The sequence below is a fragment of the Aspergillus alliaceus genome (genome assembly GCF_009176365.1).
Source record: "Aspergillus alliaceus strain CBS 536.65 unplaced genomic scaffold BDW43scaffold_2, whole genome shotgun sequence".
NCBI lineage: Eukaryota > Fungi > Ascomycota > Eurotiomycetes > Eurotiales > Aspergillaceae > Aspergillus > Aspergillus alliaceus.
The window spans coordinates 1,274,216-1,288,021 of record NW_022474685.1 but is presented as its reverse complement, the minus strand read 5'-3'; the positions used below and the strand labels follow the sequence as shown (position 1 = coordinate 1,288,021).

The 13,806-nt window shown below is 46.4% G+C and overlaps 5 protein-coding genes and 2 non-coding genes across 7 annotated transcripts; 1 reads left to right on the top strand and 6 right to left on the bottom strand.

The window, feature by feature from the left end:
* Positions 1-709: 709 nt before the first annotated feature.
* Positions 710-1,945, bottom strand: BDW43DRAFT_306032 (putative GPI anchored protein; the record flags this gene model as incomplete). The annotated part of the gene is made up of 2 exons (XM_032045932.1): positions 710-1,007; positions 1,068-1,945. The coding sequence occupies 2 exons, from the start codon at positions 1,943-1,945 to the stop codon at positions 710-712; spliced, it is 1,176 nt and encodes a 391-aa protein (XP_031905985.1).
* A 3,397-nt stretch (positions 1,946-5,342) lies between these two features.
* Positions 5,343-5,423, bottom strand: BDW43DRAFT_t11. Its single transcript has one exon. It is a non-coding gene; the product is annotated as a tRNA-Ser (tRNA).
* Positions 5,424-5,892: 469 nt separating this feature from the next.
* On the bottom strand, positions 5,893-6,135 carry BDW43DRAFT_260654 (uncharacterized protein). The gene has a single exon (XM_032040233.1). The coding sequence runs from the start codon at positions 6,096-6,098 to the stop codon at positions 5,907-5,909; it is 192 nt and encodes a 63-aa protein (XP_031905984.1). The 5' UTR covers positions 6,099-6,135; the 3' UTR covers positions 5,893-5,906.
* Positions 6,136-6,486: 351 nt separating this feature from the next.
* BDW43DRAFT_t10 lies at positions 6,487-6,600 on the bottom strand. Its single transcript has one exon. It is a non-coding gene; the product is annotated as a tRNA-Ser (tRNA).
* Positions 6,601-8,973: 2,373 nt separating this feature from the next.
* BDW43DRAFT_306031 (uncharacterized protein) lies at positions 8,974-10,198 on the bottom strand (the record flags this gene model as incomplete). Its single annotated transcript, XM_032045931.1, has 4 exons — positions 8,974-9,123; positions 9,299-9,853; positions 9,896-10,084; positions 10,151-10,198. 4 exons carry the CDS (start codon positions 10,196-10,198, stop codon positions 8,974-8,976), a joined length of 942 nt encoding a protein of 313 aa, XP_031905983.1.
* Positions 10,199-10,699: 501 nt separating this feature from the next.
* Positions 10,700-11,686, bottom strand: BDW43DRAFT_306030 (uncharacterized protein; the record flags this gene model as incomplete). Its single annotated transcript, XM_032045930.1, has 1 exon — positions 10,700-11,686. The coding sequence occupies one exon, from the start codon at positions 11,684-11,686 to the stop codon at positions 10,700-10,702; it is 987 nt and encodes a 328-aa protein (XP_031905982.1).
* A 321-nt stretch (positions 11,687-12,007) lies between these two features.
* On the top strand, positions 12,008-13,096 carry BDW43DRAFT_319392 (uncharacterized protein; the record flags this gene model as incomplete). The annotated part of the gene is made up of 5 exons (XM_032048907.1): positions 12,008-12,252; positions 12,292-12,510; positions 12,579-12,664; positions 12,758-13,020; positions 13,058-13,096. Exons 1-5 carry the CDS (start codon positions 12,188-12,190, stop codon positions 13,094-13,096), a joined length of 672 nt encoding a protein of 223 aa, XP_031905981.1. The 5' UTR covers positions 12,008-12,187.
* Between the last annotated feature and the right edge of the window lie 710 nt (positions 13,097-13,806).

Genomic DNA, 13,806 nt, shown 5'->3' with positions numbered 1-13,806 from the left:
TCCTCTCAGCCCAAATAGATATCTCATTTCATGGCCGGACCCCTTTCAAATAGCCCGCATCCAACGGCCGTCCAGCTCACCTTCGGATCAGTTCCCATCCTGGCTGCCTAGTCCAGACCAACTAGAAAAAATAAGATTAGAGACAAACAGAAACTACGCATGAGGGCGAATACCTACTGCTACCAAGTGTGTACAGCCTCCAGCATGAGGAAGAGTCACTTGATTCCACCATGCAGCCACCGTGTGGGTATCACCTTTAGCGGGCTGTATTCAAATTGCCATTTCATGGATTCGATGTGGGATTCCGGATAATTGCCACTTAGTCACTATGTAGGCAACGAGGCAGTCCATATTTAAATTTGGGCTGAATGAGGTACTGTTTGAAAGTTTTAATCTCGTGGTTTGTACGGGGCATGGCTTGCTTGATAGGCCAGGTATTCTGTACTTTCGGATAGTGGTGGCTTTTGATGACTATCTTTACTTGGTGGAATATCCTTCTAGCGTGGTATATATGTGGTTTATTCTCAAACTTCTTCTCTTGTGTCTTTAGAAAATTCCCAACATTAGGTGAAATAATGTAGAAGGCATAGGAGAATCCAAGATATAACTATAACCCTCACATCTGTCTCAGGGTACAACATCCATCCATCCTAGAGGTCACTTACTGTACTTAAACTAGATTTTGACGGCCAAACAAAAACTCCTCGACCTAAAGAGTGTACAGCAAAGTGCCATACCCCAGCTGATCAAATCCACCACTAGTACCCCCATAGTAACCACCACCACCCTCAGCACCTTCGCCCTTCTCAACCACCATATCCCGGTACTGCTTCGTCCAAGTAGCATTCAACTTCTTATAAACACCGTAATGATTATACAACAGTTCCCAGATCGGCCGAACATCGCCCCGCGCATTGTCGCTAATGACCGTCTGCGTGACATCACTATTCTGGTAAGTAGTATAGGGCACATCATGACCAAGATTGTATTTCGCGGCATACTCAGCACTGCAAAGATTAGCCACCCACCCGGAACATCACAATGAAGGCGAAAAGGGGAAAACCCACCCAGCAAGAATGCGATTATCGGCATACGCAAACAAATCCTCCCCCTGATGAAACGCCGCCTGAGCAATTGCCCCCAGCAGCCCAAAATCCAACATCGCATGCCCCTGATCGCGACCCGCCTCCTGCCCCTGTCCCAAAACTTGCCCCTCAACTTCATAAAGCTTCCAAACCATCTTCTCAATCGCCCCATTGCCCGTCCCATTCTTAAAATACTCCACCGCCTCCCCATAAATCGTCTCATTATCCGCCAAAACCCCAATCGACAGCATCGACGCCAAATTACACAAATCCCAATTCGCCCAGTAATGATCTACCTTTGCATCGTTATGCCTCACAAAAAAGTCCAGATTCATAGGATAAAACACATTGACCATCATATCCCGGAAGGCCTGGAACTTCTCCTCCGCCCAACCAGAATAATCCCGCATCAGTTCCGCTGCATTAGCAAACTCGTAGCCATAAAGCCCGGCTGCAAGGAACTTGTCCGAGTTCCCAGAGATAGCTTTCAGGGTTCCGGCCCAGGCATCGAGGATGGAGACCGCGGCGTCGGCGTAGGTTTTGTCATCGGTGACTTTCCAGCGGATGGCGAGGGCGTAGGCCGCGGCGATGTCTTTGTACAGGTTTGGGTAGTTTTGGGGGTGGACGCCGTCATTGCCGCGGTAGACTGTTTCCTGGGGCCGCGGGATGTAGGAGGGATTGGCGAAGGAGCTGTTGGTGAGCTTGTACCAGCCTGTTAGGATGGGTTCGGAGTTGGATTGGACTTTGGACTTTATGCGTTTGAAGTCTTCGTTTGTGTGGAGGAGGCCGGGGTGGGTGAAGGCTTGGGTTAGGGTTGTGAGGGAGAAGAGGGTCCCTATTGCTAGGATTGGGAGACGCATTCTTGATTGCCTCGAGGATGAGATTGGATTGTTTTGATGCGGAGAGTAGGATGGGAATGCTAGCACTGCTGGTCCCGGTTGATGTAATATATATGTGTGTCTTGTCGGAGCCAGTCCGGACGATCAACCGGTGCGCATGCGCGGCTCTTCCTCTGGAGGTTTTACGGCTACGTTAAAGAGGGAACTATATCCTTATCATGGAGGATTAGCCGGAGGTTCCTCCTAGAGAAGATCATCGGCTTATATGGACGATGTTGTACGATTGAGGATCTGGTTGACGTACTCTACCAGATCATACCGGGAAATTTCCGGTTATGGAGTGAACCATCCCGTTGAGCGATGTTTATCTTGACCGTATCGGGAAGCGCTAGGGTTGTCCCGTTTCAATGTAAAACATCGGACCCCACTTAGGATGCGGAAGAGATAGATAATCAAGAGTCAGGAACCAAGGGAATCTTCATACTCTTTAACTTTGTTTGGCATGGCATCTGCCCCTGAAGAGATTCTTCAACGTCGTATACGATATGCTGTGTACTATAGCGGGACCACATCCTGAAATCCGAGGGGCTTGGACTCGAGCTGTGTAATCTTTGTATCCCGGTATATGTTAATTTACGGAGGAAGTCTGCGTGACGATGGGAGGATAGGATTGTGCGTGCGTGGCTTTTGGGTCTCTAAACCTTGGTGTTTTCAGGCCGGCGTGTTTTTGTATTCAGGGTCAGTGCTCCTTGCTTCTTTGTTTACACTGAAATATACCTAATAAGAATACGAGCATTGCGCGTCCATCAGAAGTAGAAAATAGAAAGGGTCACTTCTTCCCTCTTTGCTTCTAGATGACGATCCTAGCGAAGGTATGTTGGCTCTAAAGCCGTTCGTTCCATCAGTTCGTTTGGTTTTTCCCTCTCTCAGGATGCCACCGAAGCGCTTGCTAAAGAGCACTGAGGATCTCTATTAGAACAATTCTATTTCCCAACCAGATACACGAGACGAAAGTGTGTTTAAAGACATCACAATATAACATCTGAAGCATGTATAGGCCGTAACTATAAGGGTATTTGTTTCTCATAGTCTATGCTTAATATTAAATCCTAGACGTTAGAATATAAACTTAAATTTGTAATCTAGCTTGAGCTATCTGATTGCATATATTGGCTCGAAACCCTTACGCTAACAGTTTAACTGAGGAATTCCTCTGTCAGTATCTCGATATATAATAGTAGCCCATCAATCGACTATTTCGGCCTTCGTGCGAATTTTAGGAATATATTAACGCGAGGAGATGAGCAGTGCATTTCTGACATGAGCGCTAGTTATACTAATAATACGCTAGACCCAATACCCCAATCTGGTTTATACGAGAAATTTTATAGTACATAATCACTATAGTTAATACAAGCTAATGAGAAATACTGCATTTCTGGGTCATTGTCAGAGATGCTCGTGGCATAAGCGTCGGGGTGGCTTTCACCCACCGGCGCCATCTCAGCTTTCACAAAGAACTATTCACAATTCATGGGCACGTTGTGGATTTGAAAAAACCGCGTGCTGAATGTTGAACTGGTGGGTACTGTATTCCCCTTTGTCCTTTTCATGTCCCCCGTAGCGGTACCCTACGAGAAGATTGAGGTTTTTTCGATACGCCATTTGGTTCACCTCTGTTTTCTTCTGAACGCCCTTGTGTAGCTGATTAAATTCCCCCTCGGTATCAACGTTTGCCATGGTGGTGCTTCCATAGTCTGCTTCAAACAACGCATCTTCATCTACAAGGCCCGTGTCGTCTAGCTACAGATACGTTTGTGAATGGCTGGCAACATCATCATCCTCAGCCTTGGGTAGTTGGACAGTCCTGTCCTGAACTTCTTTGGGCAATAGCTGAACCTTTCTAATAATTTCCGGGGAAACCACACCACGTTGTTTTGTCCGGGACTACGGAATTCGTCTGCCACCTGGCCTTGCTTGTCTTGGTAAGATATGCGAGAGGACAAGCAACCCGAATATCAATGGTCCTATGGCCCACACTTGATCCATTTTAGGGATGGAGCAATGTCCCGATATTTCGCTTTGAACTCCATAAATATGGTCATATCAGGATTGTCCCACTGGATGAGGTGATCGCCAAATTTGTCCTTTGTCCATTAAGATGTTCGAATCGGCTGTTTAGTAGGCATCGAGCTTGTGGGACATAGGAATCACCGACCAACGTATACGCCAGATATGGTAGTAATAGAGCCGGTACCACGCGTCGAGCCTATGGTATCTCTGGCGGGCCTTTATAGAAAGTTGTGAGGCAACGTGATCCTTGCCTTCAGTTCCAGAGCTGAGTAGGTTCTGTGCCAAGAGAACGATGATCTGCCCATGTTCTTTCGTCTTTAGACAGATAGCCAGTCGACGAATATCATCATCTTTCCTGAATCCCAGATTTTCCAGCCATAGCCTCGAAGTTGGATTGACCTTTTTAAGCTCTGGTGTCAGTCCCCTCTCGATACACTAGTAATAGGTCGGTGTCGGTTAATAAATGGCATAGTGATATGACTGGCGTGCTACCTCTCGGCAGTATTATGCGAGTATATAGTATCAAGAAGGAGGAAATACGACAGGAGGATTCTGTGGTTGAAAGATGATCACGAGAATAGTAATAACGGCGCAGAAAAGGGGCCTCTAGTAGAGCCTCCTTTTGATGGGGTGCATGAAAACGCTGAAGACGGGAGATTGGATGAAGCTAATAACAACAAATAATGTTGGGTGATTTGATATTATCCCAATATAGTTACCCGGCGGGGCACTTCCCGAGTCACTGATGGCCTAATATATATATAATAATATTGGGTACAGTATATTTAAGAGTGAATTCAATTGATGATCCTTAGAACTACTAACCAAGAAGGTCTATCTAGGGGGAATCATGGCCCGGCTTATACGTGGGCTCATGGAAAAGAAGTTCAACGCCCTGCTTAAATTAACAAACCACCTATTCACTAGGCATAGTCACACGCCTGCGATTCTAGGCGGTCCATGGTCATATTCAACACAGGACTATGGTGATCATAAGAGGAACAATTTAACATGCGGGGTTGTGAATGTTTTTCTAGTGGGCTGAAGATTTACCCATATACGTAAACTTGAGCTGGAACTTTCGTGGAAAACGTTCTTATAGTTCTACTGCGTAGGTAGTTGGCCCTGTTCCTGCTCGCAGTGTTATGACAGTTGAGCTTTTTCCACAAACCTAGTATCTACTAACCTATATCAAAGGGCTGGCTTCTCTTCCTTCCGTGGCCCTTCGAACAGATTAACTGGCTTATATTATTAAAAGGGGAAAAATAAAACTTAAAAATAAGAACAGGAATAACCTTCATGAGATGGATCACTTTTCGCAGAAAATAAGACAAAAAAGGAAAATCGTCAGCGAGAGGATTCGAACCTCTGCCCGCGAACGGAATTGATTTCTAGTCAATCGCCTTAACCACTCGGCCACACTGACATGGTGTAGGAAATTTCTTGCTATAATATTATGTTATAGTATAGGCACAAGAAGTGGAAAACATCAAAGTGTCTTATCTTAAGTTATCAAACTCTGAACTGGACAACCCTCCCGAGTGAGAGCTCTTCAATCATATTGTTGTTGTCAATTAGAACATAATTAGCCCCCCTTTCTGGTTTACATAAGTACATTGATCCTTCAGGCCATACCTTTATATTCCTCAACCCCCTAAGCTAGGGTTCCTTTCTGTAATGAAGAGCACTACGCTCAAACGGCTACCCGATACTCACCACTGACAGCTTTTGTTTGATGCAGCTCTTCCACATGGTACCAGAGACTAGGAAGAGTTATTGTATTTGAAGAATTAGTAGGTACGTCTATCCCATTGTCTCAAGGCAAAGCCGAAATCATATTCATTATTTCTTGAACAGACCGTGTGAGTGAAAATCAGCGCACTGAGAACGTCTTGGGTAGATACAATACTTACACAGAGTGATATGTACCCACCTTGAGTTCAATCAAAAAGAAAATCTGGCCTGGAACAAACAGGTCCTGGAGAGCTTTGATATCTCCGTTTATTGTAAACAGTACAGCTTCCTTGCCCCTGGGAATCTCAGTGCTTGTTCGAAATATCAAATCCGGTCCAACGGGAGCTCTCAATGACTTCCAAAACATTCAATATCATCATATAACATAGCAAACTGAGGCGCCAAAGAAAGCCACTATCCTGGGAGTGGCACTGGTTCAGAACAGCCCGTTTCTAGAAGTGTCAGGGTATCCTCTTTTTGAATGGCACGTGAAATGATTTTCTAACACCAGATCCTCTATATTGTGGGCTCGTCGATGCATTGCATAAAGTAATATAGCAGAGATTTTGGGGCCTTCGTCCTGCTGCTGGAACGGGATGCCTTGAGCAGAGGGTTTATGTGGGCACGTAGAGCCCCCCATCGAGGAAAAGGAGGAATCCAGGAAGCATGTCCGGACTATTCACGGAGGCTTTGCAGTTTGCAAGTGTTTCCCTTCGTGAATGGAAACTGCGGAAGAGCAAAAACAAAATAATAATCGTCAGCGACAGGATTTGAACCTGTGCGGGCGAACCCAACAGATTTTTGGTGATTGTCCAATTAGGGGGATAGCACATTCTAGTCTGTCGCCTTAACCACTCGGCCACACTGACTTGATAAAGCTTTTACACTCTTTGAAAGCCTGAAGACTGGCCATGAGCCGTTTCCAATAATCCTCGACGGAATTAGGAACACTCTTCCATAGCAAGAGCCCACCTCAATAAGAGACCGCAAGACAGAAATACACGCTAAAGAGACGTCCAGCGGAAACAGTGCACCTTGTCCGTCGCCATCGGGTAGTGAAGGATCGACTCCATGGGTAAGAAGCACTGATATAATTGGCTCCGCCTGGTCTCCCCCTTGATAGGAATTCCCTGCTTATTAGTTCTTACACATGTTCTGCCATCATTCCTTCGCCTTTTGTGTTTTAAAATAAATGGCCTACGTGACCTCATCCAAAGTTAACATTAAGCCAGGTCCGGTGTGATATTGATCCCTGGTCTAGGCTGAAATAAAAGGTATTTATCTATGCTAGGGTCCAAAACGCCCAGAGATCTCCCTGAGATTGGAATCTAGACACTCCTCTCAGGCAGGATCTACTAGCTATTATATAGCCAGGTGCACAAATAAGCTGCCTCTTAAATGACAGAAGTAGTGAAGCATCAAGGCACGTCTCGCTTAAACGATCCATAATTTTTATGCATTCATCCACAATATTGAGGCCGTTGGCCAGTTTCTGTGAACGAGGTACATACCATGGATGTGAAAAAGCTTCATGCGCATTTATCTGAGGCAGGCCTCATGCTATATCGGTAGCTCCAAGACCTACCCCAGTGCATACGACCGCATTTGTGAGGAAAATAGGGCTTCCCATCCATTCAGCTGTCCTCAAGCCAACTGTGTAAGCTCGGCCAAAAGATTGAAGCGCCCTTTGGGGCTGGCTGTCTTATAGAAAAGCAACGCTAAATTATTGGAAGAGTACAGGCGAGTGTAAGTGATTCTGTTCAGAACATGGATGATCGGGGTGAGAGGTGTGAGCGGGGAGAGCAAGAAAGTGAGCGCGATGAGTTAGGGCAGGCTTAATTGTACATCGAGTAGCTTAGTGCCTCTATGTTATTAAATCAATAAGTAGGGTGTCTTGTATGTTTGTGAATTCTTTTTATCTCTATTTTAACTTTATTGTGATTTTGTTCTGGTGTTACTGCGTATATCTAAAGGCACCACGTGACACTATGCTGGCTTTTAGCTAAAGAGGAGCAATGAAGAAGAAGTGAAGAGAAGCCATGTAAGTTGGGTGAGTCATGCAGTGTTGCTCTATGGTACCAATAAGAGTAGAAAACAAAAAGACAAAGTTTGCTATCAGGGCTCCAGCTATTGACCAAAGATATGGTCTGGCTTTTAAAAGTTGGCGATTGTGAGATATATATACATATGTAACTTCTGTTTCTTGCATGGATGACATGTTATTGTAGGTAGATATTTTGCTGCAATAAACTCCAAAGACAGATACAGTCAGTGAATCTACTATCTAGGGTAAAAGGTTGTCAACTAGGTAAGATTATGTAGGCAAACCGGCAGTGGATAGTCAATATAGGGGAAACAGTAATGTTGAAACACAAGAGACAGATCTTTACGTTTTTTTAACAGTTATCAGATGCTTTAGTTATAGCCCATGGTTCAACTAGTGATCGGTTGACGAGACCAAATCGCAACGGAGACGACCCAAGAGCTTATCATTTACAATTACGCCACCGTCCGCCGAGCCAACTGTCTACAGTCAGCTAACCGGTCGAAAGCAGGCAGATCCACAAATAGATGATGAAGCACTTGGCCTCTTCGGTGGGGCTTCGGTAGCGTTGCCAAAGGCATCCAATGTAGTAGAGACTGCTTATCATCGCGAAGTCCACTTAGCTGGACAAAGGTCAAGACGGCAGTGAGTAGGAAGATTTGCCTTGCAAGGTCATTTTGCTGACGATTCAGTAGGATGCCCGTAAGGAGTTCGTATGAACCCTTCTAATCGTCGTTCTGTTCCCAGCTCTTGCAAAAGGTTGTCCCTATACATGCCAATGTTTTCACCGAGGACCACAAAGCGTATCGTGCTAATAGTTTGCTCCGACTCCTTCCTCTAGGCGCGGGATATGTCATCTGCAAGTAGCTCTTAAGTAGTTCGTTGCAGCTGTGAATCAGGTGGTTCTCGGATATCTTAAGTCTGCCAGGGAGGAGGTGCAGGTAAAGATTGGCGAAATGTTGTGGAGGTGGAGAATATACTGGTTGGGATATTTAGCTCGGCTAATGCTTCTGGTTTCGCTGGTGTTTCGAGCGGAAGTCTCAAAAAGATTTACCAATACAAATCCAATGCGATTCCACTTAAACAGGTTCGGCGCCTTTTCATGAATCCTTAGATCAGTTGAGGGGAATTTGCCATGTCTGCTTCAGGTGCCATTGGTTATACGCCGTCGGCCATCATATGTAGAAGGCAGGTAATCTCATGCGAAGCGTGGCTCATCTTTTGTCTCCCCGGCCTCCCGTACTTCATTATCCTCCGGTTCAGGCATCAGCAGAGTGTCGCTATCGCTGCCACTACGGCCTTGCCAGGGTTCTAGCAAGGAAACGTGGAAGACGTTGCGAATACGTCTCTACTGGTCGGGTAAGCATAAACGATACGATTGCGACTCCACATGGTCTGGTACTTGAAGGGGGGAAATACTATCTGATCTTGGAAGTTTGGACTAAATCTTCCGAAATTAGTGATACGGTTGTAGAACTCTTATCAATACGCCCCAGATCACAGATCAATCACAAAAGCAATACCTCCCCCCTCGCAATAGTGTGCACACGGGAATGCCACACGGAACACTGTTCGATCGTGTCGTCTCCTTTGGAAGACGTCTGTTTTGTTCCCAGTATCCTGAATTCGCTCTTGTCAAATATACAAAGTTGGGCCTCTTCTCTGCAGCGTGCCCACTTTGCGCACGGTATACATTCATCTTGGTAACAGCGCCTCGGAAATTTGATGAGATTCTCGCTCAGCATCAAGAAGACTGCCGAACTTCGCCTTGACTCTGCCGCTGGTGCTTCCAGAGCCTTTCGAGCCGGTTGAGCGATTCGACACATGTAGAAGTCAGCCGCGGCCTCTGCTGCAAGGAGTGACTTGCCAACGAGTGCAGATTCCCAGCTTTCCCTGATGCTGTGCAATTGGCTATGCTGAAAAGAAGTTTCTTCACCAGAGGTAGCACAGTACTCTAAGCTCTCATCGCAAAGCCTGCGGCCCTCTTGCCACTGCATTGTGTCCATTGATTCCTGGAGCAGCCACTCCAAGTTCCCCGCAATGAAGTATTCCACTTCTTCAATGTGAGTGAATTTGTTCTTGGTCCAATTACTCATATACTTTCTGTGCAGCTCTCATACCTTCACATCGTCATTGCGGTGCTTTGCATTCACTGTCTCTCGCGCGAGATACTCTTGTTCGGTAGCACAACGTATCATCGTGAGATGGTTGGGGGTCCACTCTCCAGGTAAGTCGTTTGGGTCAAGGTTCGAGATCTCATTGACGATAGAATGGGCAAGAACAAAGACTCCATCCAGCACAACAGCATTCTGAGGATATATCAGATTAAAGAAAGACTGGGTTTTCTAGCAGGCCTGTTTCATCTTCTCCAGCACATGATCCCCCTCGAAGAGACCACGCTGCCCATCATCTTGCTCCTTCATCTTCTCTAGATGGTCCAAGTGCACCAAGCAAGTGCTAACCTCTTTTTTTTTATCATTGCGTGCCTGGCTGACATCAGCGTTTCACGAAAACTCTTCTGTCTAGCAACCATGGTCGCCACAGAAATTCTTTGCGTATTGCCTCATGTGTCTCAACGTATTTTCCCGGCATGTGCTGGAAGATAGCCACGACTGCCTTGCTTCGCTGCAATCCGATCAAACCAGGTATGGACAAGGGAGGCGTGTAGAGGGGCTCTGTCAGCCATCGAAGATAGCAACTCCTTCTGTACTTGTATATATGGAGCCTTGCCTGCGTCCCGCCTTCTGTGGACGGCAATACGCCAAGAACTAGCTGAACATAAGCTCGCCGCTTGCTGATTGTCTCCTTCAAGCTATCCAAAATTGGATCCAGTATGTTAAGATCGGTCGTCATCCGGGTTATATGATGGATGGCTACGATATGCTGATCAGCTTCGTCAAATAAAAGATTATCAATCGCATCGATTAGAAGCTTGGAATGGAGATTATATGCTTCTGTCCAGTCGCCCGTATCAGTTGCATCTTCAAGACCCTGGAGAGTTGGGACGAGGACATCCTTTTTAGCGGGCAAATCGAACATGGCTTCAAAGGCAAGCAGAGCGAGGCTTCTTCGAACTCAGTTTGTGCCACATTCAGTGCGTATTTGTCTCGTACGTTTTCAAATGCATCTTTCCTGCTAGGCACATCATGACATTCTTCTACCATGTCATCTCCGTCCTCTGGAGGTTTCATTTCCTCTACAGCGCGAAGGAGCATGTCGAAGTCCTCCCTTAAACGTACTGCCTTCGAGCGATCCCATGGCGCAGGCAAGTCTCCGTCATTAGTACAATTCGCTGCGTGATCGGTAATCATCTTCTTTTCAGGCCACTCGGTAATTTGCCGTCGACCGTTAATTAGCTCGTTCTTGAGATGTCTGGTCATTCTAGGGGCGTCAGGAGTACTGATACGTGCGCCAACCGTGCTCTGACCTACAAGGAGCGCCAAAAATAGCAACTCCTTGAATATTATGGTCTCGAAGTCCGGTCTTTCCCGGTAATATTGGCCCAAAGTCATGTGCCATGTTAATGCACAGATTTGTAAGCTCTTGGACTGCTCACGATGCCAGAGAGACAGCCTCGTGTCTGTGAGAAGACAAATCACTGACTCGATGCAGAATCCCAACGGCGTATAACAGAGATCGGGAGGCGTTTTCACCCGCTCCACACACAAGCCTAGCAACTCAAGAAAGCTGTCAGTTGGCCACTGGTCGACAGCTATCCTGGACGAAAGCTCAAGACACCGCTTAATAGAAGTAAGAACGTTTGCATCGCCGCCGCACCTGGTAGCTTTGATGCACAACTCATTAGCACCGTACCTGTCGCCGCCATCACCACCATCACTTGGAGGCGACGCTTTTCCCTCTTGCCATCGAAATAGGATCAATTCAGTTGACTTTGGAATGAGCTCTCGCATCCATGGGTGGTGTAAATGGGGGGTTAAACACTTACAAAAGCGCGAGCGTAAATGGTGAATAATGGATGGATCCAAGCAATATGCGAGCCTAGTTCAATACGCACATATCCCCTATCAGCGGCAAATGCTAATAGTGATCCAGCTCACTGTGCAAATTTCTCCGGTTCAGGGTCATTTCGTTGGTGAGGCCCGACCTCCTCATTCGCAGCAGCCATGAAAAGCCGCTCGGGGAGATTTTACCCCATCATGCGGCGCAGACCTCTGTCGTTGCGACAGGAACTAGTTAAGCACTGGTAGTAGTAGCTATGGGACTACCCCAGAGTTTGGAAGGTCTTGACGATAATCGCAGATGTGGCGCAGTATTTCCACGGCTATAACTACCTGGATCCGTCTAAAGTTTGGCACCTGAGCCATTACACTTGTAAGTGTCGATGTGGCATGCAGCCCTAGATCCCATGCCATAGTGAGATTTCAAGTCAACCACCCAGGCTAAGCCTAAAAATGGGTCAACAGAGATACTTCTTCCTTGACGAGGCGATACCTGCATCTGAGATGGATAGTTTCATGTTTTGAGCAGTGGAGACAAAGTCGCAGCTTCTGGCAAGATTTGAACACTTTCATCCTCTTACATCCGGATGTCCGTCCCACAAAACAGAGGAGATTATCCCCGATATCCTCCCGCAGCCATCCTTGTCGACAAATAGGAAAGAGCCTATCCAAGTCTTCCGCGAGAAGGACATCAGCGCCCAGTTATCGGCACTGCTGGGGTTCAAGATCACGCGAGGTTCATCGGAGACCAGAAAGCTGGGAAGTGATCTCGTGAAGTGATCTCGTGGAGCAGTACACTCTTCCCAACCCAGAGCAATATTTCGAGATGCTCATGCAGAATAAGTACTATGCCCGGGGATGTTCGCGCGCTCTTGGAAAGCGCCAAGTTCCATCGCATATACTTGGTCACTGGCTTCCTCACTGCGAGCAGTGCCACATGGACCATCGAGACCACGGCCAATACAGCAAATAGCTTGGATGCAAATGCCCCACTATAAACGCTGGTCAGCTTTCCTGGAACAGGAATGTTGGATTTCGGTCTCCAGCCACGGGTCTGTTCTGGTGCGCAACATAGTCGCGAATTGTTCTCCGAGGGAGAAGAAATCATTGCGGCCTCGTACTCGGTAGTCAAGTTGAAACATCAGGGCAGACCGTTACCGGGATTTGATACCAAAGCCCCGGTTCTCGGGCGCCCAAAAAGGGCAAAAGCATATCACTTAGCTTTAGGACATGATGAGGAGAATTTTGAGTTTGGTGATAAGGGAGCCCCGTCTGTTGGAGCTTTGGTCGAAATTGTTGTCGATAGTAAGGGGATGGAGGGAGCATTTGCCGTCTGAGACGGTATCGTACTTCGAGCTTTAATTAGTTACAGGTCGATCACCCCGTCGCGAGATATAACGATAACCGGGCATCGAGTGCGGGAACACCTGCTATATTGGCGCAGGACGAGAAGCGGGCTATTTTACTGATTATTAGGATCACTAGTTCAGGAACACGAGATTTTTAGCAAGCCATCTTATAGGTTTACAATAAATGAGCATCTACATCCTCGACTTAAGAAGACTGACTCTCTATAACCCCTCAATGAGTAATTTATATTCTTCTTCTATGGTTTCTAGTAAAATATGGGTGTTTTGGCTGTCTCCTGTTTGCTTTACCTTGCGGGTTAGCATTAGGAAGTGATATTGTTGGCAAAATATCATCACTTCTTTGTATACGGTAATATTTCTACTCAGTTGATCATGATGAGTCTGTCGTCCGGTGTACCTCTCCAAATCCAAGGCACAGCAGGTAAGCCAGTCAGGAATTGCTGATTTTAACCACCTGATTGACTCATCTCGGGTTGCTTTGGATCTGCCGACCTTTTCTTTGAGTGGTAGGGACATGGATATCTTGAGTTTGTTAGATACAGGTGTTCTTGGAACAAGAAGCATGCGTTTGCTTTTATAGTTCTGGGTTTCTGGCATTATTGGGGTTGTCCGTAATAGCACTCGCCGACAGACTACTCGATTCATTCGAGAACGGGTGCTTCGAGCAAGTTATACTACCTACTTATTAATGCATTAAAAAGT